Source organism: Jaculus jaculus, chromosome 19 (genome assembly GCF_020740685.1).
Source record: "Jaculus jaculus isolate mJacJac1 chromosome 19, mJacJac1.mat.Y.cur, whole genome shotgun sequence".
NCBI lineage: Eukaryota > Metazoa > Chordata > Mammalia > Rodentia > Dipodidae > Jaculus > Jaculus jaculus.
This window is the reverse complement of record NC_059120.1, coordinates 23,169,586-23,197,143: the sequence shown is the minus strand read 5'-3', so window position 1 is coordinate 23,197,143 and position 27,558 is coordinate 23,169,586. Positions and strand designations below refer to the sequence as shown.

The following is a 27,558-nucleotide window of genomic DNA, read 5'->3' as shown; positions in this document are numbered from 1 at the left end:
TAGTGCCTTGAGAAGATAGATGCACTTGATAGATTAGTAAGAGCAGAAAACGAATTACCCAAGGCTGTATAACAATTATAGTCCCTATTTTATAAACTATTAAACCACAATTCTTCTATGAAAGCAGCTGGAAAAATCTCCACATTCCACACAAACTGCAGCAGGTCATGACCCTACAACACGGACGCATGCAGAGGAATCCACAGCAGGGTTGTGCGAGGCAGAACCGTCCACTGGGGCTCCTCTCTGAGTCTGCCTGGGGAGCCCTGTGCAGTGCTGCTCTGCTCCCCCAGTGACTTATCAGGAAGAGCCCACACTGTGTTTTGTAGGCATAAATTTGCCTGCATTACCACTTAAAAGACACTAAATTGTTAAGATTTTAATTTAAGGAGATTAAATGTATGTGTTTAAATATTCACTACACATGGACACTCCAATTACATATATTTTCTTGTCATGGCTTAATGTACAGTAGTACTTGAAGTTGTAAAAGTACAGTCAACTAAGAAAAATAAATTCTTAAGTGGACCAGAGATTCAGTTTCGAAAGCAATTCTGTGGATTCAGAGACAAATCAAGACTTAAAATAAGTTTGAATATTGAGAAACCACTTCTGTAGTTTACATTTGGAGGGTGACTTAAGCTTTTATATGAACATTGAAAAACTTACTTCAAAACTAAGATCTCGAATCAAAATATCTCCATTTGGCGTTGCTAAAGGAACATGATCAAACCTATAGAGGAAATTAATAAAAAGAGGATAACTTAAAATATATAAAGAATTCATACAACTCAATACCAACAATACAAATAATTCCATTTAAAAATGGGGAAAGGAGATGTACCCACTGGTATAATAGTGGCATGTCTGTTATGGGAGTAACCAACTGCTTTCTGACTAAATTTGCAGCTCATTCCACAGGAGATAATGTAAAAGCCCGTGGCTGGGAAGCCACAGGTCTTACTGGGAAGGCTGGTGCTGCTGTTTGGCTAAGTTAACATGATATGTTCATCAAAGCATTTCTAACTAGCTATGTTTATGCCCACAGAATGGTGCTGCTATCAGCACTGGTCAGGGCAGCTTCTTTTTGTAGTGGTCATCAGTAACTGCACAGACTCACAAATAGTCAAAGTGCTGAGAATAAGTGACTGCTGAACATTCAGCCATCATCCCATCAGAGAGGCTCAGGGAGTATCACAGAAAAGGGGGTAGGAAGAACACAAAACCGAGAGGAAGGCAGGGAGTCTGACTTCTGGGCACAACATCACTGTCACACCCTTGAACTCACAGCAGCTGTGATGACCTGTACAAGATCTATACAAGATTACACTCAACACCCTATCATGCCCTGGGGAGGGACTCAAGGGATCCCACCACCTCCCTGAGAATTTATAGGCAGATAATGGTTGATGGGGGGGGGGATTTTCTACAGTGGTATAGACACTGGTAAAGAGTCCATGTTCCTGTAAGCTACCATAATGAAATTCACCGGGTTCCTCCCCCCCGCCAAAAAAAAGAAAGAAAGGAGGCAAGTTGGGAAGAGGAAGGGGACCAGAAGAGCTGGGTTGGTAAAGAGAGAGGTAAATATGACTGAAATACATTATATATATGTATGAAAATGTCTTAATGAAACCCACTACCACTATGTATAATATATACTAATAAAAATTAAAAATGGGCAAAGGATCTAACAGATACTTCATAAAAGAAATTCAGATGGCTAATGAGCCTTTGAAAAGGTATTCATTATTGCTAACTACCAGGGGGATAAATAAGGGTCACCTCACACATGTAAAGATTGATAATTACCAGAAAGACAAAAGATGTGTTAGCAAGATGCAGGGGGAAAAAAAGGAAAACTCTTACATACTTTTGGAAAGGATGCAAATAACAGAGGAATTTAAAGAAAAAGAGTATGAAGGTTCCTGAAAAACTCAAAGATCTAACTACCATAAATACTCTGCATCAGAAAAGAAGTCCTGCTTCAGGTAGCTCTCCAAAGAAAATAAAAAACATTATGTCAAAGAGACATAATGTGCTCTCTACAGTACTGCTCAACAAATACGGAAACTAGTGAAATATTCCTCAATTGATGAAAGGTTAAAAACCATACAGTATGTGTGAACACACACACACACACACACACACACACACACACACACACACAGAGAGAGAGAGAGAGAGAGAGAGAGAGAGATAGAATACTATTCAGTTTTAAAAAATGAATTTGCGGGCTGGAGAGATGGCTTAGCGGTTAAGCGCTTGCCTGTGAAGCCTAAGGACCCCAGTTCGAGGCTCAATTCCCCAGGACCCACGTTAGCCAGATGCACAAGGGGGCGCATGCGTCTGGAGTTCGTTTGCAGTGGCTGGAAGCCCTGGCGCGCCCATTCTCTCTCTATCTGTCTCTCTCTCTCCCTCTCTCTGTTCTCTGTCACTCTCAAATAAATAAATAAAAATGAACAAAAAATATTAAAAAAAAAATGAATTTGCCATTTTGTTAGGGATGAAGGTGGAGAACATTAAATAAAATAGGACATAAAAAAAGGAAACATACTGTATGATTTCCTTGTACATAGCATCAAAAATAGTCAAATTCCTAGTGGCAGGGTGTGATGGCAGCTGCAATGGCTGAGGGAAGGGAAATGGAGGGGATGTTCAAAAGTTATGTAAAGTGATGAAGACAGTTCCAGGTTTAATGTGATGCTTAGGACAAAATAATGTGCTACATTATGCAGAGACATTGCCTCTCCCCCATAACTGACTGCTGCCCCCACAATGCATGACCCACAATCCCCATGGGATTGACCTGCATCCCCAATGAGGAGGGCCTCTTCAGAAAAGCGGCAGAGATAAGGGAAAGGATGGCACCAACATGTGTTATTTACATATTAAGTATGCCCATATCTAATAAAAATAATTTTAAAAAAAATACACTACAGGGCTGGAAAGATAGCTTAGCAGCTAAGGCGTTTGCCTACAAAGCCAAAAGACCCAGGTTCAATTGCTCAGGACATGTAAGCCAAATGTACAAGGTAGAGCACATGTCTGGAGTTCATTTACAGCAGTTAAAGGCCCTGGCAGCCCCATTCTCATTCTCTCTCTCTCTCTCTCTCAAATAAAATAAATTAAAAGAAAAAAATTTAAATGCACTCCATACTTGATATCTACTGGCTGTCTTACATCCTCACCCCACAAATGCACACACATTCAGACTTACCTATGTGAAGATACAGCAGTCATTAACACTCAGCCACCATCTGACAATGTACACATAATATCAAAACATCAAGTCACATACCTTAAATGTATTTTGCCAATCATATCTCAAAACTACTTAAAAATAAAGGTGTTTTAAAATTAAACACATAGCAATTATAAATTGAAAGAGGTAGAATGCCATAAAGTTTAACCTTTCAGTACATACTTGATAATGTTGTCAGCATTAATGACTTCTCCAGTACCAGGTGTCAAGGGACTACCTTGTGTCCCATCAATACCTTCAATGAAAAACAACTATTAAAACATCATGTCTGGGTCTGGAGGGATGGCTTAGCATTTAAGGCATTTACCTGCAAAGCAAAGGATCCCAGTTCATTCTCCAGAACCCACATAAGGCAGATGCACAAGGGGGCGCATGCATCTATATAGTTCATTTGCAGTGACTGGAGGCCCTGGCAGGCCCATTCCCTCTCTCCCCCCCCCCAAATAAATAAATAAAATATAATTTTAAAAACATCATATCCTATCAGCAAAACTTTAACTGTGAATGGAGACTACAGCATTTACATTTACCCTTTTCCTGTTGTGACACCATGGTGCGCTCATATTTGCCATGATTTAAATCCTTTAGGACTTGCATTAACTCTGTAATCCGAGCAGTAAAACTAAATTTGAAAAAAAGGAAATCATATTCAAAACTTGACTATTATATATATGTATATATATTATACAAATGTTATTGGTGTTTATAAAATTATAATTTAGTTGAAGTGAGATAACCTAAAATAAGCCTTAACAACATAAAATATTAATGACTATATCCATACATGTCCTGTAAGGACAGGAACACAGGAGTAAGGGAGAGGGTTTCATGGGATCCTCATCTCAACACTTCACCCAGACGCACGACAAGACAATGTTTACTGACAGAATCAGACCCAGAAGGATGAGCCTTGAATTCTTCAGGAATGGCACAATTAAAACTTGTCTTCTTATCAGAGGGAATATATGAGCTGTATGCCAAATACACACACCTCCCTGTAACTTGGAAAGAAAGGAAAGGATGAAGAAATCTCAACTGGAAATCACTGGGTCCACAGAAATCAAAAGCCATGAAGGCAAGAGGCTGTGCTTTAAGAATGGCATGAAGGTCAGGACAAAGTTCTCTTCAGCAGAAAGCAAAATGAAATTCCTTGAAGGAGACTTTTGGAGGAGACTGATGTAGCCACAATCTTGGAGTTTATAGTTACATGGTACATAATTTGTCAAGCTGTTTGCATTAAATGTGAAGTTTTTTTTTTTTTTTAATTTACCAGCCATACATTAATGGTTTTGGGAAAAAGACAGAAACTTCTTCAAGGAGTAAAACCAACCCACGTGCCATAAACTTAACAGCCTTAGCAGTCATTCACAAGTGAAACAAATGCTAGCGTTGCCAAGAACAAGAGTCCTCACAGTGTCTTAAACTTCTGTCTTGTTCTCAAGATCAGCAGCAGGAAAGAAGAATAAAGAGGAATGAATAGAAAGATGGGCCACAAGCCTATGAAAGACTTTTGTCATCATATTTCCTCAGATAATTCATTTTTTTGTTGTTGTTTGTTTTAAACACCATACCACCTTTTATATTAGCATCTGAAATATGTAATCCCATTCCAAGGTCTAAGAACAATGTTAGTACTAGATATTATGACTGTATCTACAAATGCATCTAAAGATACAAAGTGACTTTTCATTATTACTCCATTCAGGTCAACCTCTGTTCATTTCTTTTGCTAAGCTGTTATTATTAAAATCTAAAAAGAAAAACATATTACAGTGCAGAACAAAAAAGTTCAAATGTAAAAACTATTCATTAACTTAAAGTTCCTATGAAGCAAGAAAAGCCTGGTGAGAATCATTTCCCAAGTTATCCATGGCCAGTGTCTAGGCGCAAACAGCAAGCATGAGCCCAGTCCTCTAGTGGAAGGCGAGGGCAGTCTGCCTTCATGTTCAATCAGGGCCAGCTTCCGAGCCTGGGAAGGGTGCCTCTCATCGTGTCATGAAAGGCAGCAGATGGTTAGCAATGACGCAGAGCAGCTTGTTGTTCCCCATCTTACCCAGCCAGTCTAGTCATTTCACGCCCAGCCAAAACTATTCGACCAAGAGCTTGAGACATTCTCAAAAGCATTCTTCCACTTTGGTAGTAATCCTTAAACAGAAATGAATATTAGATTCTACTTAAATTTCCCAAATTAAAACTGAAGCTTTTATTTTGAATTTCCATTTCACCATAGGATCACTTTACCTCCAGAAGCTCTGAATGTGTACTATGAAGATGCCGAGGGTGAGACAGATCTAGGAAAGGACGACTGACAACGAGGTAACCAACAACAGTGGCAATATCTGAAACAAAGTGGTGAGAAGTTAAAATGTCATGATTTCACGTTTTCCACAAATCACACCATACCATTTCTTCTAAAATATACTTACATTTGGCAATGATGCTATCAATGAAACCCATAGAAAACCGAAACAAGATGAAATTATGTAAGTGCTCCACCTGACAGAAAACAAACACAGACATTTTCTTTATATTTGCTAGTTTATCAAACACTTACTGAGTGCACATGATTTCTGATTATATTATACAATATATTTTGTTGAACACAATGTAGATCAAAAGGCAGGCACCACAAAAACACCTCATTGAATCATGCTTATGCAAATATGCTTTCCCTTGCACATAACATAACAATGCTTACTTTCAGACAAATATAGACCAACTCATCAATAACCCAAGCACCAAGGAGGGACAAGCCAATCCTTGGGTGTAACACTGTGCAGTGGCTGCAATGACTGCCTGTGGAGGAAAGTTCCAATGTGTACTTTCTGAAGAGGTCTGCGAAACCTACTCTGAAGGGAGAATTAACGTAAATCAATAGCTTGAGTTGTAACTTTATCTTAAGCTTAAATTAGCTCAAAGCACAGGTCTAAATCGCATTTTATTCTGGAGTCTTAGGATTTACAAAGTGTCCATCTATCAGATGATTCAGGTGATGCAAGAGGCTGTTTCCACGCACTTCTATGTTGCTAATTCTTGTAGCATTCCAGAATACGTGGCTCATATAGCCTGTTCCTATCGTAAAATTCTCCTCGTATGCTTGCTTTCCATGCACTCACAAGCTGTGATTAAACTACTTCTTGGCTTCTGATTAAATGTGACCTCCAACAAAGACCTTCTTGGTCATTCTCGTTAAACTACATGGGTGACAGTCCTATCACACTCCATCCCTGTATCCTGCTTCATTTTTAGTGACAAAATTTATTACTATCTGAAATTATATAGAACATCCAATTGCTTATAAATTAACAACTTGCACTAAATTGTAGGTTTGTCAAGGGCCAGGTACTTGTTCTTAGTGCTGTCAGCAAGTAGCATCATGTTTGGAGACTTATTCAGTGAAGACTATGGATCAGACACTGTGCTCAGTGCTGGGGACACTACAACACACCAGGTTCCTGAATTCAAGGAATTGACATGCTTGTGAAGGAGGGTAACCAATAAAAAGGATTAATTATATACAGCAAAATCTGCTTTGAAGAAAATATGGTAAAAGACAGAAAGGAACTGTCAGAACACCCTTCAAATAGGCTGGTCAGAGGTCAGCCTCAGTGAAACATGATCATTTGGGCTGGAATCCAGAGTCTGAGGCTTAAAGGAGCCACATGAGAGCAAGCAGCAAGTGAAGAGCAGTCCTGAGGACTGCTGCTTTGTGCGATCTCAGTGAGCATTCTAAAACTAAGTTGTGTTAAGTATGGTATGGCCAAAATCCAAGGGCTGAAATAACATAAAGCAACTTTTTAACCTTCCTAAGACAGGTATTTACTTCCACAAGCTTCCACTGAAATGTGAGCTCCATGAAGGCAGACCCATCACCCTCTCCATGGAATTACAACAACACCTATTCATCAAGCATCCAAGAGGGTGCTCGCTATTATCTTGTCCTTCACAGAAAAAGTTTATTAACTCTTGTTTTAAAAAATAATCTTCACTGGATTTTCATGACTGCTACAGGAACAAAGTATGTGGGGTCACTAAATTTGTCATTCAATAAGACTCCTTTGGCAACTTCTGTATCAATATGTTAAAGATTAATTTATGTCTATCCATTTTAAGTATATTTTATTTATCTGAGAGAGAGAAACAGAGAGAGAATGGGCACACATCAGGGCCTCCAGCCACTGCAAAAGATCTCCAGATGTATGCGCCACCTTGTGCATCTGGCTTACATGGGGCCTGGAGAGTTGAACCAGGATTCTTTGGCTTTGCAGGCAAATACCTTAACCACTAAGCCATCTCTCCAGCCCTCTATCCATTTTAATAAAAGAATAATTTAACACTGATATAGTTTTAAATTTCATTTTGAATTAAAAACACAAAAATTCTTGAAAGGTAGTTAAAATATATTTAATATATATTTAAATAACTGTGTGTGTGTATGTATATATGTATACACACACATACACTATCGATGAATCTTGGCATAGGCCAAAAACAATCCATATGTGAATGTCAAGTATGTTGTCTTACCAGTTTTCGGAAGACTGAGTGGATTGTCTGCTTTTCTCTTTTATTCCCATTGTAAAAGGCAATTTCTTCACTAGTAAAGAAAATAATTATGCAATTAATTTCAATGTTGCCTAGCCCTGAAAAATAACTGAGATGCAGTGTTTGATGGCCACATATTTGTACTTAAATGTGCAAGAGCACATTTGGTGCATGTCGAGCTTGGGGAGAGGAAGCTGTTCTTGAGATTGTGTTCCTAGCTCAGGAGATTGGAGCAAAAACGTGCGTGTGCACGTGCGCGCGCACACACACACACACATGCACACACACACATGCACACACACACACACACACACACACACACACGACTGGATGACAGCTGATGCTACCTATGCCTTGTGCAGTCTGGCTAGAAAGGTTCAATGGGCTAATGCTAACAGATTCAAAATAAGGCAGAAAAGGAAGATGCCATGATATGAAGCCATTGTAGATGACAAGTTACAAGTGCAGATCTGAACAGGAGAAAGAGGAACAGAAGACTACAGGTAGCCCTGACACAAGGCTATTGAAAAGCATGAAAAACAAGTGTTGAAGTCTTCAAACTGCCAGTTTTCAGGCCCGGCTGCTTCATAACTGTTCTTATTCTTAGAGCCCCAGTATTCCTCATAGCAATTCCTCATTTCTTGAACTAGTTTGAATGTGCCCATTAGGGCCACAAAGCTCTTGACTAGGGGGATAAAAAGCACCTTATAGATCAAGAAAGGTCCAATGTAATGAGGTAAATTTATTACTCACACAGCCAGCACAGTCAACTGCTAAAATTGTAACTTATGCCTGACCCTTAAGTTAGTAGTATGCCCACTATCTAAGTACAATGTAAACCAGCCCAGCAAAATGATTCTTACAGTATAGGAAAGTAAGTATCTATATGGAAGTCCAAATGTCATAGTTAATACATTGAAAACTGGTAAGAGATTTATATTACTTATTTTATTTATATTATACTCCAAAGATATATCTTTATTTGTTATACGGCAAGGTGCATGTTTGTGATTCCAGCACTCCAGATGCTGAGGCAGGCTTTCAAGTTTAAGACTAGCCTGGATTACCTAACAAGACTCATGAAGTTTAAGACTGGCCTGGATACATAGCAAGGATGGAGGGAGAGGAAGGAAGGAAGGGAAAAGCAGGGAATCTCTTACAAAAATAACAGAAAAGATAACTCTTGTTTCTGAACATTTTTTGCAGGGAGAAAAGTTGGTGAAACCTGGAACTGTTTTAACCATCACAAGAAAGAACCCAAGGACAGGAACAAAGTCTAGAGGATGCACAACGAGATGGCCTCCTCTCACAGATGCAGCAGTATGGGAGGAGGATGTGCAGGAAGAGGCAGTACCCTTACAGATGCAACAACAGAAGGCTAGAAAACAGGTCACCCTCATCTCTGTTCTCACAGAAACCATATGGATTTACATCCACTTTTCAAATACCAAAGTGTGCTCCTTAGCTGTTGAGCAAGCTTGTACAATGGCAGAATGGGTCCAGAATCTTAGTGTTGTGACCTACTTTAAAAATAAAGTATCTTGCCGGGCGTGGTGGCACACGCCTTTAATCCCAGCACTCAGGAGGCAGAGGTAGGAGGATTGCCATGAGTTCAAAGCCACCCTGAGATGACAGAGTTAATTCCAGGTCAGCCTGGACCAGGGTGAGACCCCTACCTCAAAAAACCAAAAATAAATAAATAAATAAAAAATAAAAATAAAGTATCTTGAAACAATTAAGTGCTGTTTGCTGGCATAGCAATTCCACACAGTGCACAAACCCTGCTGTTTGATGCTGTCTCGCAAGCAGTGCATTGCATCCATATCCCAGTAAAGGGAGAAGGTGGAGGAGTGAGGCCATGTCCCTTGGGTGAACACTATCAGTCTACTCAGCCCACCCTGACTATCTGCAGTTAGCGGTGAAGCTAGGTGCCAAGGCCTGTTGGTAAGGAATGCTCTGTATTTGGCTGATATGTTGTGGCCTAGCTAATGTTCAGGAAGACACATGAGACCCTTTGAGCTTTGCCTACAGAAACCACGGATGTTCTTCTCACTTTAACTCTGGCCTAGTTACAAGTTAGAAATACCATGTAGCACTTGGCAGTCAACTTCCTGTAATAAATTCAACAGGAAAAGAAATAATAAAAGATCCAGAGTCAGAGCCAGAGCTCTGATCCTGTGACTGCACTGTGTTGTGTGAAACAGCCAATGTCCCTACTGCTGCAGCCTCTTAAGTCACATTTGTTTTTGTAGCAAAAGGCATCCTAAAACATACCATCTTTCTCTTAGTTCCCTCTATTTCCCTGCCTCCTAATAGCATAAAACTTCACATATAAAATGAGTATCACTTCAAAATCTAAGGAAGGGAAGACAGAACTATTAAGTCACTTCTTAAATAATGTAAATTCTCCTCAACACTAATTTAAAGTTGGCAGATCAACAGGACAAAATTTACATATCACTTGCTCCATATCAAATACTGAGGGGAGATAGAGGTTAAAAGCACTTGCTTGCAAAGCCTGTTGGCCCAGGTTCAAGTCCCCATTTACCTAAGTAAATCCAGATGCACAAAGTAGCGCATGTATCTGGAGTTCATTTGTAGCAGCAAGAGGCCCTGGCGCACTCATCCACACTCACTCACATTCTCTCTCCCAAATAAACAAACAAATATTTTATCTATAAGAGAGAGAGAATGAGTGTGCCAGGGCCTCCAACCACTGCAAATGAGCTCAAGATACATGTGCCACCTTGTACATCCAGCTTTACTTGGGTACTGGGAAATCAAATCTGGGTTCTTTGGCTTTGCTGGCAAGTGCCTTAACCACTGAGCAATCTTTCCAGTACAAAAATATTTGTATAAGCTGAGCTAAATGCAAGGGTGGGTGTAAAACTTAACTCTCATCTCTACTACGAAACAAGACTGTGAATAACTTGATAAAAATTATATAATACTGAAATGATATATGTATACTGGCAAGAAGGAGAGGCTTTGAGGCATACATTTCTTTCTATTTTAGACTTTAAAACTAAAAAGTGGTAAAATACTTGTCTAGTATCTGAGAGGCCTCACCCTCCAAAATTACTCAGTAAGTAAAACTACTGAGTACTGCAAACATCATCTCAAATTTAAAATATTTATGGATAAGTTAAGGCAAACATTTTTTAAAGATTTAAAATAGTCATGGTTTATTTTTATTTTTTAAATTAAGTAATTTATTTATTTGCTAGAGAAAGAGGGATTGAGAGAATGGGCATGCCAGGGCCTCCAGCCACTGTAAACGAACTCCAAATGCGTGCACCCCCTTGTGCATCTGGCTAACATGGGTCTTGGGGAATCAAACCTGAGTCCTTTGGCTTTGCAGGCAAATGCCTTAACTGCTAAGCCATCCCTCCAGTCCTAAGGCAAACATTTTTGAACAAGTACATGTAAATTTGAATTATGTCATGGGTAAATTTAAAATTAAAAAAAAATCAAAGAAAATTAGTCAAGAAAAGATATAGGGCTGGGGAGATGGCTTAGCGGCTTGTCTGCAAGATCTAAGGGCCCAGATTTGATTTACCAGTATCCATGTAAACCAGATACACCAGGTGGCACATGCACCTACAATTTGTTTGCAGTGCTAGAAGCCCTGGCTCACCCATTCTCTCCCTCTATCTGCAACATTGCCCCCCACCAATAGTTTTTTTTTTTTAATTAAAAAAAAAAAACATCTGATGAAGTGAATCAGAGATACTATATGACTAACAAGAAAATGCGTTTGAACACAGAGGACTACTACTTTATAAACTAAGCCCTTTATAGTGTGCATTTTCGAAACAAGTAAAAAATACAGTTTCAGTGACAGCATTATTAGACTTTTGGAATCAATATAAATGACATCAATAGCCATTAAAATGAATTTTCCTATTAGTTTTAAGATGTTTCTTCTTACCTATTTGTGATGAGTCGGGAATTAACATATCTATATTCTCCTTCATATTTTTGCTCAGTTATTGTCATCTTACCAATAGGTCTTCTAAGTCGAGTTAGGAAAAGCCCAGAAACAACCAAATAGGCCATCATGCTAGCTGGACCCTGTTGTTAATGAAAGAGAAGGATACATAAAGCTCAAGGATATCAGCACTGGTGCAAAAATGCAGAATTTCTATCATTAACTTGTGACTTTGAGAGAAGTTGTTCCTTTCATTTTTCTTGCCTGGAAAACACACACACACACACACACACACACACACACACACACACCCCTCTACACTTCCACTAGTCACTTACTCCAACCCCTGTACATCCTGCCCTGTCTTCCCACATGTTCACTAAAAACACCTACTTTAGGTTTCTACCTTCTCTATCTAACTTACCAAAACTCTTACATTAGAATTTGTCTCAATATTCTTGTAATATTTCACAGTAAGTCTCAGACCTGTTTTGCCTTCCATAAAAATGTTAATATTGGCAGGGCATGGTGGCGTATGCCTTTAATCCTAGCACTTGGGAGGCAGAAGTAGGAGGATTGCTGTGGTTCAAGGCTAACCTGAGACTCCACAGTGAATTCCAGGTCAGCCTGGGCTAGAGTGAGACCCTACCTTGAAAAACCAAAGTTAACATTCCCTTGGGTTCCTTCCATAGTTCTCTTCTCATTTCTCTTAGGAGCCCAAGATATTTTTGCCAAGTAAGTACCCACTTCCTTGCTTCAATAGCATGTTCAGTTCCCCCAAACAAGCTCTATCAGAGCCTTTCTCTGCTTACACACCAGGCTCCAGCTTCTACCCTTCCAACTCTGTAAGTGACCTTATAACCCACAGATCCCTTAAAAAAGAAGTTCAGCTTTGCAGTTCATCATTTGCCTCCCTTCACTGCTACAAACAGCCCATGTTCTGCCCACCCAAAATAACTGTTTCCTAAACAGGCCATCTAGTGAGATTGCTTTTATGTATGACAAGCTTAACATACCTGATGAATACCTAAGTAGCTCCTCAGATTGCTCAACTATCAGCTCCAATACAGGCACTAAATTTCCTTGAAACTTCCACTTACATGCTTCATGATAATTTTCTGAATAACTATTCCCTTCACCATACTGTAATTTCATTTACTCATCTTTCACTTCTATTATCTAGCACAATGTATGCAAAGTGCAGTGTGGATTCAAGATCTGTCAAAATTATATGTGACTGATTCAATGCATTTCAACAACTATGGCAAATATAAGCTAAATTGCTTTTGAGAAATGCAGACTCAAATAACAGAAACACAAAAAACATATTTAAATATGAGAAAAAAAATCTAAGAACTATAACCTTACAGCACAGAGACAAGGGAGAATAGGTCTGTTCATTCTCTTATAAGTACAACAGGCTATGAAAATGCTTCAACCCGAATCACAGGGTAGTAAAGGGTTAGAAACAGGAAATTCAAATAATTAACTGCTTTTCCCTGTGTTTTGGAAGGAAACAAAAACTCACCAGGGAAAGTACTTATTAATAAAAAAAAATTAAATACATATACGTGGGTACATAAAACCACCACACTTATGGTTTGCTATAAATATATAACACATTATAATATTGATGATTAAAGTTATACTTCAATGAGAATGCTCAGAAAAAATAAAAATAAAAAGAGCCAGGCATGGCAGCACATGCCTTTAATCCCAGCACTCAAGAGGCAGAAGTAAGGGAGAGGATAACCTTGAATTCAAGGCCACCCTGAGACTACATAGTGAATTCCAGGTCAGTCTGGGCTACAGCAAGACCCTACCTCAAGAAAAAAAAAAACAGGATTCTTGCCAGCATGAGTTTCAGAGACAAGGAGATAAGGCTCATGGGCTAGCCAGCATTTCTATTATTATAAAATGCTTTTCAAATTCATCTAATTATTATAAAATACTTTTGAAACTGTCGCCTAAGTATATTGCCAATATTTAACATTCAAATTTTATATTAAAATGGTGAATGACAAATCTCTTTTTAGACATGACTTTGCAACAATGAGTGTGTTCAGTGGTTTAGTCCTTCTAGATATTAAAAAGCCAAATTAGGATACTGTGGTGGTTTGAATTAGATGTCTCCCATAAATTCATGTGTTTTGACTTCTTGGTCCCTAGGTGGGACTAACTTGGGAGGTAGGATCTTGCTGGAGGAGGTGGGTTATTGGAGGAGAGCTTAGGGGTTGTACAGCTAGCTCCCACTTGCCAGAGGTTAGCCCACTCTGCTGCTGTTTCCACGGGCTGTGGCAGAGGTGTCGTCCAGCCTCTGCTCCTGCCATGCTTTCCCTGCCGTCATGAAATTTCCCCCTGAGGCTATAAGCCAAAATAAACAACTTTCCTCCCATCAGTTGCTTTTGTCAGGTGCTTTACTCAGCAATGAGAATGTAACTGTAATAGACACTTTTAAAATCCTTACTACAGGATTATTTTATAATCACACTGTATTAGGTATGTAACTTGAAAATATGTTTGTTCTTTGAGATACAGAAAAAATTCACACACAGCACAATATAGCCATTTACAAGGCAGAATAAAAGCAGACTTACCTGAGCTCCAATTGCACTTGTTAACTTGAAAATATATAAAACTATATCTAAAAATGGCTGTAAAATAAATAATAAAATACAGAATTAGATCCAAGAACTAGATAGCCTAGCCTGACAGCTAGTACAGATGCTAAATATAAATTGTTATTCAACATTTAGCTATTATCAATGACAATTAACATAAGTATCGTTATGTGGAGTTCTCACTGTCCATAATGAATTATGACAATACAGAGACCAGTGAATAGACAAAAGGTACAGATTTAGGAAACAAAGTGGAGATCATCTGAACAATGCTACTGACTTCTCACTCTTCATCAACTAACATAGCTCTACCAGGATAATTATGTACTAGCAACACAGCAACCTATCAATGGAATGTAAAGACATTGACAAAACTGCTTGAGTTGTGACGCTGAATCTGCTATGCTTTTTCCTGGTGTTTATGTATCTTCATCTGTAAAAGGAGAGGATCTTACTGATATAATACTACTTAAGTCTGTTACTTTACCACAACAATTACATTCTAAAACAATCATTACACCCGTGAACTTTATTTTATGATATAAAACCAAAGCTTCCAGAACTAGAATACAGTAACACACAGCTCCCCACCAGAGACAACTCAACATATGTGTCACCAGTAAAATATCATGTGAACTGCTCTTCAAGGAACCCAAACTGTGCTTATTCACTTGAAGTCCAATATTCATGTTATCACCAATATGCATGGCTTAGTTTACAAGTTGGCTAGAACCATGATGTGGCTTATCTTCTTTTTGTCTTACATGTTAATCAAGCTAAGAATAGTTGTAAAACTGAAGTACATTAAGAGATTGCTGACAAAAAAAATTGTGACTCATAAGATAAGCCAAAGAATAAGTGATTAGATGTTTAAAACAGCAAATACACTGTAGTGTATCACAGCACTATAATAAATCACTTTGACAACATCCCTATCTCAGGTGTGACAAGACATGAGCTATATAAGTGCATAAGTGCCAAGATGCAGGCAAGCTCTAATGGTTCGTACATAAAATTAGCAACATTACATGAAAGGTCTTATATATGGCTTCGTCTTTATACCTCCTGACACACAGAACAAACTTTAGCGGGAGTAATAATTGGAGTAGAAAAACAAAGTTGAATTACTGAACTATTTGTAGTTGACTGAGAGCTAAATAAAGACAAAGTTCCTTAGTGTGCCTGAACACAAGGAGGGAAACTCTCCCTCCAGCCACACAGTTGATGCAGAAGCACTGCTTGTCCTACAACATGACCTACGATTCCTGTGCCAAGCCTGAATACCAGGGTCAACTGTGAACAGAAGTAAAGAAACCATAATCCATCTGGTTTGAAACAAACTCCTCCCTCAGAGAGACTCAAGAGGGTTAGAGTGGCAGATGTTTCACTCAGAGGAAGAGTCAGGGATGCTAGGGATACCATCTTATAGGTGCCCATTACATGTGCTAGTAATGCAGGAGATAATGACAAGGAAGACCTAATGAGAGCTATGGAAGAAGGGTAAGGGCAGTGAAGGAGGTGAGGACAAGGAAGGACCGAAAAAAAATTAACAGGAAGAAAAAAAACTGGTATAAGGCATACTGGAATCTGGACTGTTGGCAGTATTCTAAAAGGAAAACCAGTAATTAAAAACTGAAGTACAGGGCTGGAGAGATGGCTCAGCAGTTAATGTGCTTGCCTGCAAAGCCTAAGAACTCATGTTCCAATCTTTAGGTCCCACATAAGCCAGACACACAGTGATGCAAACGTGCAATGAGCACAAAGAGGCACATGCTTCTAGAGTTCATTTGTAGTGGCTGAAGGCCCCGGAGCACCCATTCTCTTTTAAAAAATAAAAAATTTTAAAAATTACAAAACATAGTGAATTCCAGGTCAGCCTGGGCTAGAGTGAGATCCTAACTCGCAAAAAAAAAAAAAACAAAAAAACAAAAAACTAACTGGGGAGATGGCCTAGCTGTGGCCCAGGTCAGACACCCCAGCACCCATATAAAGCCAGATGCACAAAGTGGTGCATGTCTGCAGTTCATCTGTAGTGGCAGAAGGTTATGATGTACCCACTTTCTCTCTCTTTCTGCCTCTTTCTGTCTCAAATAAATAAATAAATAAATAACAGAAGTATTAAAAAAAAACTTACTTTCTTGATGTAACCTAAACTATTTATTAAATACTAAAGAATAGAAACCAGAAATGCCTTGCCTCGTTTTATGGATGTGGAATTGGAGACATGAATTCGCAAGTTAGGTAACGACTGCCAGAAGTACACAGGTGAAAATGAGAATATAAATTTCTATTGTTTTACTGAAACTAGCCTGCAAAATATTTACAGTCTTTCCAGAATACTAAATTATCAATTGTGAATCAAAACACCTCACAGAGGGCTGGAGAGATGGCGTAGCGGTTAAGTGCTTGCCTGTGAAGCCTAAGGACCCTGGTTCGAGGCTCAGTTCCCCAGGTCCCACGTTAGCCAGATGCACAAGGGGGCGCACGCGTCTGGAGTTCGTTTGCAGAGGCTGGAAGCCCTGGCGTGCCCATTCTCTCTCTCTCTCCCTCTATCTGTCTTTCTCTCTGTGTCTGTCGCTCTCAAATAAATAAATAAATTAATTAATTAAAAAAAAAACACCTCACAGAAATATATACATATTTTTTCAAGGTAGGGTCTCACTCAAGCTCAGGCTGACCTGGCATTCACTTTGTATACTCAGGCTGGCCTCGAACTCACGGCAATCTTCCTACTTCTGCCTCCCGAGTGCTGAGATTAAAGGCGTGCACAATCTCACCCAGCTCAGAAATAGTATTTAAAGAACAAATAATTGAAACTATAAAGGTATTAAGTTTTTTGTCAAGAGCATTGTTTCTATGCTGATCTATCCATCCAATAAACTTTACGTAACTCTGCTTAGATTCAAACTTCAACAAAGAACTTTTGTCAATTAGGGAAACTTACCTTACTAAGATTTGAATACAGATCAACTACACTGTTACAAAATTTTTCTACATCTTGGGTCAGCAGCTGGTCTGGGTTAGCTATTCTGTTGTCCAGGTTCCCCATTTTATAGTAAGTGAAAGCTCTGAAATAGCAATAAGAGAAGATTTTAAAGCAAATGATTTTATGTCTCATTATGGTACTTTCTGCACATACACACAGGCAAGTTTGAACACTCTGAGGACTGTCTTAACTTATGTAGAAATGAAGAAGCACTCCAGAGGATGACTTGAAGGCTACTAAAGGACAGGACTAGAATCCCAATCACTAAGAGCTCCTTCCTAATATGTTCCTGTCTAGGAGCAATTTTCTTCAAAAATATGTCCAATAAATAAAAAGCTTCCAATATCTCAGCAGCACAAACATTACTGTTCAATTTAAGATTTCTAATTTACAAGCAGGTTATCACTTACTGGAGATATTCCTCATAGAGGTATTTAGTGAGCCTGACTCGGAAGCACAGTTTGAGCTCATTTAGCCCATATTTCAAGAAGTTATTGACCAGAGAGATCTAAAACAAACAAACAAACATTACTTTTTTATTTCACTTCTACTTAATTGTTATTTACTTCTCTATCACCTGCTGAATCCCCAACTTCTATGACTCTCTTTACAACCTGAATATCTATATAAGCTTTCAGTCCTGTTTTACTTACAGTGTGAAACAACACCAAAAGAGCAAGCTAAACACATGCGATTGGCTTTAATCATTCTCTTAACTTTATGTATAACTCAATTATAAAATGTTACTTGTGAGATCTACCTTGCTTTTTGTGGAAAAAAAAAAGTCAAATCTGTCACCTTTCTATCCAATGTAAAGACTTCAATTATATCTTCTGTTCTGCTACTAGTACTATAATCCTAAGGCAACAGGATTTTATACATGCTCCATGTGCCCTTGTTTAAAAAATACACTGTGCATTATACCATTTGATGTTCCAGATTACCTCATCCATCATCCTTACGACTTTCTACTCGCTGAACTCACATTTAAGCTTTAAACCCTTATCACTCAACATTTTCTATAGTGATGCTTAGTCTTTGCTAAAATCTGAATCTTTGGTATTTGTATTACCCATCTCAATTTGTTTTCATTTTAAATGGTCTAAAAACTGTTGTGTTTGACCATCTTCAAGCTTTATCAAGCTAGAATTTAATTGGATCTCACAACCAAGCTTCTTTGTAACCCAAATTCGGAATATTACAAGTCATATAGGACCAATAAAATAAAAATAAGACCAATTAAGAAAAATGACTATTAGACAAACTATTTTTTATAAACTCAGATCAAAACTCCAATTTAACTTAAACTAAGTAGTTCAAGTTACAAGAGTTTATGGCCTTAAATAATAGTTCTTGACCAAGGTGATTTGCTCCTCTAACTTCCAATTTGGCAATGTCTGGAAGCACTTTCGGATGTCACAACTGGGAGGGGAGGTGCAACTGCCATTTAACAGGATGCTGCTGAACAGAGGTGAAAATCTGGCTGGGAGGGAGAGAGGAATAGGGAAGCAAGGAAGGAAACTGGGAGGGTTAGGGGAAGGAAGGAGAAGGAAAACCACCTATGAATATATGTATGTATACTATAAATGAAATTAAGGCAAATGTAATTTCTTTTAAGTATTCTATCTAGTGTAGAGGTATTGTGTATTGAAAAATTTGGCTATAGGCTACAAAATTTAATACAAAATTGTACTTAATCTGATAAATCTTTAAAGAATTTAGAAAGTAAAAGTCCTTAAAAATTTTACTAAGGTGAAAATTAAAGTAAGATTTTCTTAAGAGATAAACTTACAAGTGGCATGGCAGCGATGAAGTTGAATAAGTATCTCCTGAAATCTTTTCTGCTACGACCAATGATACCACTGCAAACCACCACATGCAATGCATTAGTTGCAAAAGAAGCGAAATAAACACGAAAAAACTTCTGTAAAGTTCTAAAATTATTCACAGAAATCTCTACTCAATCAAATAGGAGAAAAGAGATGAGAAAAACCTGCTTACAAAAACATGTTTGGAACACTGTATTAAACAGCTACAAAGGACAAAATTAAGAACTGTGACAAGGGACTACAGATGCAATTCAGCGGTAGAACTTTTGCTTAATTAGCATGTGCAAGATTCTGGGTCAGATCTCCAAAACCATAAAATTGAGGAGGATGTCATCTTCCACTACAATAATAGTCTACTTAGTGAATCAACTAACAATTTCATAGTCCCTAGAATAGAATGTTGTCATACTATGGATAAGTCAAAGTAGCATTTGCTTGTTTTAAATAATTTTAACACCCTTGATTCTCACTGGAATGAATTAGTGAGAGAATAAAAATGCGGGATTAGGTCAGCCAACGTTCAAAGGTCAGGAGTAAGTAGTACTACGGGCTCTGTAAACCACAAGGCAACTACTCCATTGCACGATGGAGTGCAGGAGCCCATACTGAGCCCAGCTGAACTCACACAATCTGACCAAAGGAGGGCAACAGTGAGATTTCACCTGGGTCCTGGCTTGCCAATGCTGGGCCTAACTGACATGTCAAAGAGAGTTCCGAGCAGTTCTTCAGGTCCCTTAACACAGTTCAATGGAATCAGCTCCTCTTTTATATGCTTTTTGTCTGTTTTGTCAACTTATCTGTTTTGAAAATACACACTGGGAATCTTTGCTCAAAAGTTTCAAAGCTATCATGTGAGTAGAAGTCATTTGAATACATAATGCATGTTATTTACTAGAGATAAGTCTTATTTGGTCAGAAAACTTTTCAAAAACTTCTTATTGATATTTCCTAATGTAGTAAGACCTATTTTGAGACACATTGAAGTGAATGATTTGCCTATATCTCCTGAAAATATGACTAGTATATAAGGAAATAGTTTTCTTTTAATGAGGGAATAGATAAATAAATTTGGGGAATTCTGTATTCAAAAAGGTAGCAAATGGCCTTGCCAAAGACCTTCTTCAAGATTTTAATACATAAAAATCCAAAAAGTTATACAGCATGCTGTATTCTCTGGCAATATATCTAGGAAATAGTATATTAGATTAACTGAAAAGTTAATGATTTAAAAAAGAAGAACAAGAAAAAATACAATTTTGCTATAACTCTTGAAACACAAAGTTTAAAACAATAGCTGAACTAGAACAAAATTAAAATGGAATCATATAAAGATGTTGACAATAAGAATAGTAGAAACACTGAGCAATTAGGACAGTACAAAAAACAGAAAATTAAGCTAAAGTTGAACCAATCTATAGAAAACCAAAGTGCTTTAGTGCTGCCCAAGCTGTGAAACACTCAAGATTATAAAATTCTGTCAAAGCACGTGCCATCATTCAGCCATGGTTTACCAGTGGAGTAGCAGCCATAAATCTAAAAAATGGTTCCTTGAATAAAGCCGTATTCCTGCTTATTATCCCACTGCAAAAGAAAAATAATATAGTAGCCTACTCATTATTATTTCTGAAAGACATCAGGATATGGAGAAAACAGAGTTTGGAACTTCTAAAACACTGCTTGAGTGAAAATAAAATGTGTCTGTATGGTTAATAAAGCAGCGACCATTTGAGGGACTCTGTCCTATTTCAGTTTAAACACTGGCCATTCCCAACAAACATGTCTTAAATAGGAAAGATGAAAATGAAGCACACTAAGGACTGTAGCAAGTCTTCTGGAGAATCTAACAGCAATAAATGCATCTACACCTACTCAGAAAGAAGCAAAGAAGGAAAGGACAGATAAATTTATTCACAATGTGATTTTAATAGTGACAAAGAGAAACGTTAATTTTTCAAATAAAATTATCCTGCATTATAACCATGCAATGCTTATATTTTTAATTTGGAAACATTAAATATTGGTGTTTAACAAATGATTGCATACATTAAAAAAAGTTCACAAAGTTTTAGTTAAGAGAATGTTAACAATGAACTTTAAAGTGGGTATTTTTTTTAATAATTGGCAAATGTGGGCTAAGAATGTGAGAGTGTTCCCTGTACTAAGTCTTGCTAGGGTTTAAGAAAATCAAAATCTTACTTTGTTTTGCTTTAGATAGAATTCTGTTTTATAGCACAGGCTGGCCTCAAATTTGTGATCCTCTTACCTTAGCCTCCTTAGTACTTAGATTACAGGCATACAAGAAATATAAAGCATTTTGTTTAATTTCACAGTTTTAAAACTAAGTATCCAGTAACAGAGTGACTACTGCAACTGGCAGAATTATAACTGGCTCAGGTTGCATATTAGCTTCCTTCCTGACCATCACCACCAACTAAACCAGGTACCCACTCTAGACAATGCATTTTCCTAGGTAAAATATGTGAGAATGTTTTGCTACAATGCAATTAACAATTTTGTAGTTAAAAAGACTTTATTTTCATTGACAAACAAAATAAAATCAGAGACAAAATTGGCAAATGAAAAACATATAACACGTTACAAACCATTTGAAAGAGCATCAATGTCTTCTATATACCAACTACATAAAGGCCTCAAATGACTCGGCCATGCAATTATATCAACAGAGCCTGGCAAAATAAAATAAATAATAAAATATAATGATTCTCCTAAAGGTGGTATGCTACAAGCAATGAACAAATACATCATGTGTGTTTATACTTAACTTCTTACCTACTTACATACATATCTCTATCTCTGTATATTATACTTACACACACACACACACACACACACACAAACATACACACACACACAAACTCCTATAAATACTCCTTGGGGAGACCAGCCTATCAATAAGCCTTCAACTCTTGCTTTTTAAACACAAATCAGTCAAGAGTCATGGACTGCTTGAGGAAATCCTCTAATGCTCTAATGTGAACAATAAGGACCTCAAAGAAACATCACAGAGAACTAAAAAGAAAAACAAGCAAGTAAAATAAATTTAAGAAAGGAGCATGCCTTTAATTCTAGCACTCAGAAGGCAAAAGTAGGAGGATCTCTGTGAGTTCCAGGCCACATAGTGAATTCCAGGTCAGCCTGGGCTATAGAAAAGAAAGAATGGCTTTAAGATGTACAATGCAGGGCATGCGCCTGGAGTTTGTTTGCCATGGCTAGAAGCCCTGGTGCACCGATTCTATCTATCTGCCTCTCTCTCTCTGTGTCATAAATAAATAAAATACTTTTTTGGCTTACTAGCCTTTGCTACTGAGTTTTCTTCCTATTCACATAGAAGTCCAATCATTTGTAGCTTGGATCCACATATGAGAGAGAATATGGGACATTTGGCTTTCTGGGTCTGGGTTACCTGACTAAGTATAATACTTTCCCAATCCATCCTTTTTCCTGCAAATTTCATAACTTTATTTTCCTTTACCACTGAGTAGAACTCCATTGTATAAATGTGCCACATCTTCATTGTCCATTCATCAGTTGAGGTACATCTACACTGGCTCCATTTCCAAGCTATTATGAATAACAATAAACATGGTTGAGCAAGTATCTCTAAGGTAGTGAGACGAGTTCTTAGGATCTATGCCTAGGAGTACTATAGCTGGGTCATATGGTAGATCTGTTTTTTGCTGTCTTAAGAACCTCCACAGATTTCCACAATGGCTGGACCAACAGTGTAGAAGGGTTCCTCTTTTTCTGCATCCTTGTCAGCATTTATGGTCATTTGTTTTCATAATGGTAGCCAACCTGACAGGAGTGAGATGGAATCTCAACGTAGTTTTAATCTGCATTTCCCTGATGACTAAGGATATGGAACCTTTTTTTTAGATGTTTATATGCCGTCTGTATTTCTTCTTTTGAGAACTCTATTTAGTTCCATAGGCCATTTTTTAATTGGGTTGTTTGATTTCTTATTATTTAATTTTTTGAGTTCTTTGTATATTCTAGATATTAGTCCTCTATCAGATGTACTGCTGGCAAGGATTTTTTCCCATTCTGTAGGTTGCCTCCTTGCTTTATTCACAGTGTGCTTCGCCTTACAAAAGCTTTGTAATTTCATGAGGTCCCAGCCGCTGATCTGTGGTTTTATTGCTTGAGCAATTGGGGTTATATTCAGAAAGTCTGTCAAGACCAGTATTTTGAGGTGTTTCCCCTACTTTTCCCTCTAGCCGTTTCAGAGTTTCAGGTCTGATATTAAAGTCTTTGATCCATTTGGACTTAATTTTTGTGCATGGAGAGTTTTCATTGTAAGAACTCTTCACTTCCTTGGTTAGGTACTTTGTTTATTTTTGATGCAATTATGAATGGGAGTGATTCTCTGATTTCATCCTTTGTGTGTTTGTTATTAGCATATAGGAAGGCTACTGATTTCTGTTTATTTTGTATCCTGCTACATGGCTATAGGTGTTTATCAGTTTTAACAGTTTGCTGGTAGAGTCTTTAGGGTCTTTTATATATAGAATCATGTGATCTGCAAATGGGGGGACTTACATATATAAATACATACATTTATATATATATGTGTGTGTGTGTGTATATATATATATATATATATACACACACACACACATATATATATATATATACACACACACACACACACATATATATATAAATGTATGTATTTATATATGTAAGTCCCCTACACACACACACACACACACACACACACACACACACACACACACATATATGTAGAAGAACAGATTAATGGGAGTGAAAAGGTCTAAGTGAAATCAGGGGAAGAGACTGAGTAAAGGAAAGGTGGAGAGAGGGCTAATCAAAACCTAAGAGGATATAAGTAAGTCATATGGAGACCGACTTTTCTGGACAATGGAACACTCAGGAGCCATAGACTGTTCCTCAAAAATCTTCAGTACCAGGGATGGGATACCTTCCAGTGAGCTGTTGGCCAGGGAGGTCCCTGATGGCCCCAAAACATTATAGGCTATTGCTGAGGCCTTTGGTTTCCACCACAAATAGATGACAAGACACTATTGCTAAAGACCCCAAATACTTGGGCTGCAAGGTCACTGAGAAATCCTGCTGGAGCTGAGCTGAAAAACTCCTCTATGTAGACCAGCTGACAGAAAGCTGGAAAAAGCCTCGCTGCACACAGTTCAATGGAAGAGAAAGAAATCACCAGTGAAGATACTCAACAGTGGACACTGCAAGCCTTGTATTTGGTCAGCCAGGCCAAATGAGCCAACAGGTGCAATAGTGACATGTCTGTTATGGGGGAAACCAACTGCTCTCTCATTTGAATGGAGGCCTGCTCCATGGGAGGGAATACATCCCTGATACTGAAAACCTACAACAGGGGTAGTCATGAGCCCTAGGGGTGTAACACCTGCTGGTGTCTGGCTAAATGTATATACTAGGCTCACCAGACTGCCCAGTAAATACTTCTCTAAATATTCATATCTATATATTAATGCTACTCATACTTTTGGTAGAGAACCTTTTCTTTTCATATGGCAGTAGCCTTGGGATGACTCAGAAGGCACCATGGTGAAGAGAAGAAATGACAGAGGAGTGCTCAACACTGAAATATCTCTATCACACCTTCAAGGTTCAAGGTCCATTGTGGAAGAGGTGGCAGAAAGAATGTAAGAGCCAAAGGAAGGGTAGGACTCCTTATAATGTGTACCTCCAGATACAAAATGGCCTGGATACCCATGACCTCACAGTTCCTTACACTACCTACACATCATAATAGGAGGAAAAGATCATGACATCAAAATAAAGGAGACAGTCATTGAGAGGTGGAAAGGATATGATGGAGAATGGAGTTTCAAAGGGGAAAGTGGGGGAGGCAGGGAATTACCATGACATATTGTTTACAATTATAGAAGCTGTCAAAAAAAAGAAAAAAGTTAAAAAAGAATAGCTTTAGCAATGAAAAAGTTCATACTTGAAAGCATGATTACTATAAAAATGAGCATCCAGGCTAGAGAGATGGCTTATCAGTTAAGGTCCTTGCCTGCGAACAATGAAGGCTAACTAAACTAGGGATATCTAGATTGGGGCCTGGCACTGGCCAAAACAAAACTAAAAGCAATGCAATGATTCTTGCAAGCTTCCAAAGAAAGATGATGTTCAATATGGAATGTAAAAACTGCTAGATTATCAAGGGTGGAAAGAAAACCTTCTCCAGATCTACGAGGTGTCAAAATTTTACCTTTCCTCTCTCAGGGAAAAAAAAAAAAATAGAGTCTGCAAAAATGAAAAAGATAAATGGGGTGAATATAAAAAGTCAAGAAGATAGGATACTACAGGGGCATAGAGCAGGGTAAAAAACAAGGATGCATAATTGATTGCCCAGTGTGCTTGACTTTATTTCAGTATAATAAAAATTATTATAAATAAGTTTGAGCTGAATTAGAACAGTAGACAAACTACATTGCACAAAACACTTATAATTTATAAATGCTAAGATGAAAGGAGAACTGCCAGAGCCTAGCATAGCAAAGTTGTAAATGGCAGTATCAAGTAACCAATAAAGCCTGACCTCACAAAAACAAAGCTCAACACCACTGCAAAGGTAAGCCTGGGAATGGTAGGAGTACCAGAGCAGACTCTCTCCTCAAAAGTAGGAAGCCTAACTTTTCAAATGGAAGCTCCTGCTAAGATGGAGACATAGAAGATAAACAGTAAGAATTAAACCAATGGCTCTGGGTAACATTAGCTAGGATGGGTATGTTTGTAATTCAATTCTGTAGGCCTAGGCCTACTTGATATTAAAGTATATTTGTATATTGTGCTGATTAAAATAAAAAGGCATGGAACTGACCCCAGGTTTTAGGGAGACCTATGCTGAATTTAAAAGCCTATAAATGTACCCACACTTTGGGGAACATGATTAAGGACTTCAATCTTGGCACTTCTATATTCTCTGGAAACATGGGCTTTCTAAAAATTGTTTAAAAAGTAAATCAAGAATCTAAAAGAAAAGGCCTATATTTCATATTATCCGATACATGGTTGCTCTTTTAAGCCTCTACAACAGCACCTGTTACACTGCGTTTTCATCTTTGGCTTACTTATCTCTAATCGTTTACAAACTGTCAGCTCAGCAAGGCTCAATGGTATATAGCCCTGTTCTCATATAACAAACTCTGCACACAAGAAAGGTGCAAAACCATCGTTAAGTAAATGAACACACATTTAATGACTTCAGTATCCTTTACCCGATTTTTTTTAACAAGAACAATGCTTAAATATGAGACAAATTAGTATTTCACATGCATGAGAGGAAGTTGAATTAACAAGTACCTTTCAATGAGTGTCCCGTTTTGAATCATCCAAACATCACAGTATGTTCGAGATACCAGCATAACAGCAATAAGTATCAAGTAACCTGTCTAAAATAAACCAAGTATAGTAAACTAGACGCACATTAGAAGGCTACAAAGCACATTGCCTTAGTGAACATTTTGGCTTCAAAATTCAGAGCTTTATTCTGAAAAATATATGTGGTCTACATTATAACTATAAGCAATTTTAAATACAGTTTAAATAGGACTTAATTATAATATATATGGAAAATGCTATTTTACAGATCATTTAATCTTTCTCATCCAAAATTCAAAAGTGAATCATAGGTAGGTAAACTAATTTGCTTTCATTAAAAAAGAAAAAGGAAAGAAAAGATGCAATGACAGACGTTAACTTACTTAACAGAATCAATATGTTGTAAATGTCCTGTATTTTTTAATATACCCCTTTAACAAAGAAAAGTTATAATGGTCAACTATACAACTGAACAACTAAAAGATACTGAAGTCTAAAAATTTGCCCAAGTAGGATACATTTGGTTCAATTAAAAAAAAAAAAAAAAACAAGCCGGGCATGGTGGCACACGCCTTTAATCCCAGCACTTGGGAGGCAGAGGTAGGAGGATCACCATGAGTTCAAGGCCACCCTGAGACTCCATAGTGAATTCCAGGTCAGCCTGGGCTAGAGTGAAATCCTACCTAAAAAAAAAAGACAAATTTTAGGCATATTTGTAAAGCTTCATGTAAATGCTAAGATGGGCAGGTCTGGAGTGGCAAAAGCCATCATGGCACTAAAAATAGGTTAAACTACGGGTGGAGAAATGGCTTAGTGGTTAAGGTGCTTGCATGCAGAGCCAAAGGACCCAGGTTTGATTCCCAGAACCCACATAAGCCAGATGCACAAGGTAGTACATGCTTCTGAAGTTTGTTTGCAGTGGCTAGAGACCCTGATGTACCCATTCTTATTATTTGTCTAAGAAATAAAAATGAAATACTGAAAAATAAATAAATAAACAGGTTAGCTTCACCACGTAAAAC

General features: G+C 37.9%; 1 protein-coding gene across 1 annotated transcript in view; it reads right to left on the bottom strand.

Annotated features, from left to right (window-relative positions):
* The window catches only part of Abcd3 (ATP binding cassette subfamily D member 3), a 75,321-nt gene that overhangs the window by 15,614 nt on the left and 32,149 nt on the right, over positions 1–27,558 (bottom strand). The window contains exons 4-16 of the mRNA XM_045138443.1: positions 26,519–26,607; positions 19,138–19,207; positions 17,756–17,853; positions 17,304–17,427; positions 14,336–14,392; positions 11,739–11,881; positions 7,790–7,859; positions 5,689–5,758; positions 5,504–5,601; positions 5,316–5,407; positions 3,793–3,884; positions 3,425–3,497; positions 670–733 (exon numbers count right to left, since the gene is read on the bottom strand). Of these exons, the coding sequence (XP_044994378.1) occupies positions 670–733; positions 3,425–3,497; positions 3,793–3,884; positions 5,316–5,407; positions 5,504–5,601; positions 5,689–5,758; positions 7,790–7,859; positions 11,739–11,881; positions 14,336–14,392; positions 17,304–17,427; positions 17,756–17,853; positions 19,138–19,207; positions 26,519–26,607 (1,140 nt within the window). The remainder of the gene's footprint in view (positions 1–669; positions 734–3,424; positions 3,498–3,792; positions 3,885–5,315; positions 5,408–5,503; positions 5,602–5,688; positions 5,759–7,789; positions 7,860–11,738; positions 11,882–14,335; positions 14,393–17,303; positions 17,428–17,755; positions 17,854–19,137; positions 19,208–26,518; positions 26,608–27,558) is intronic.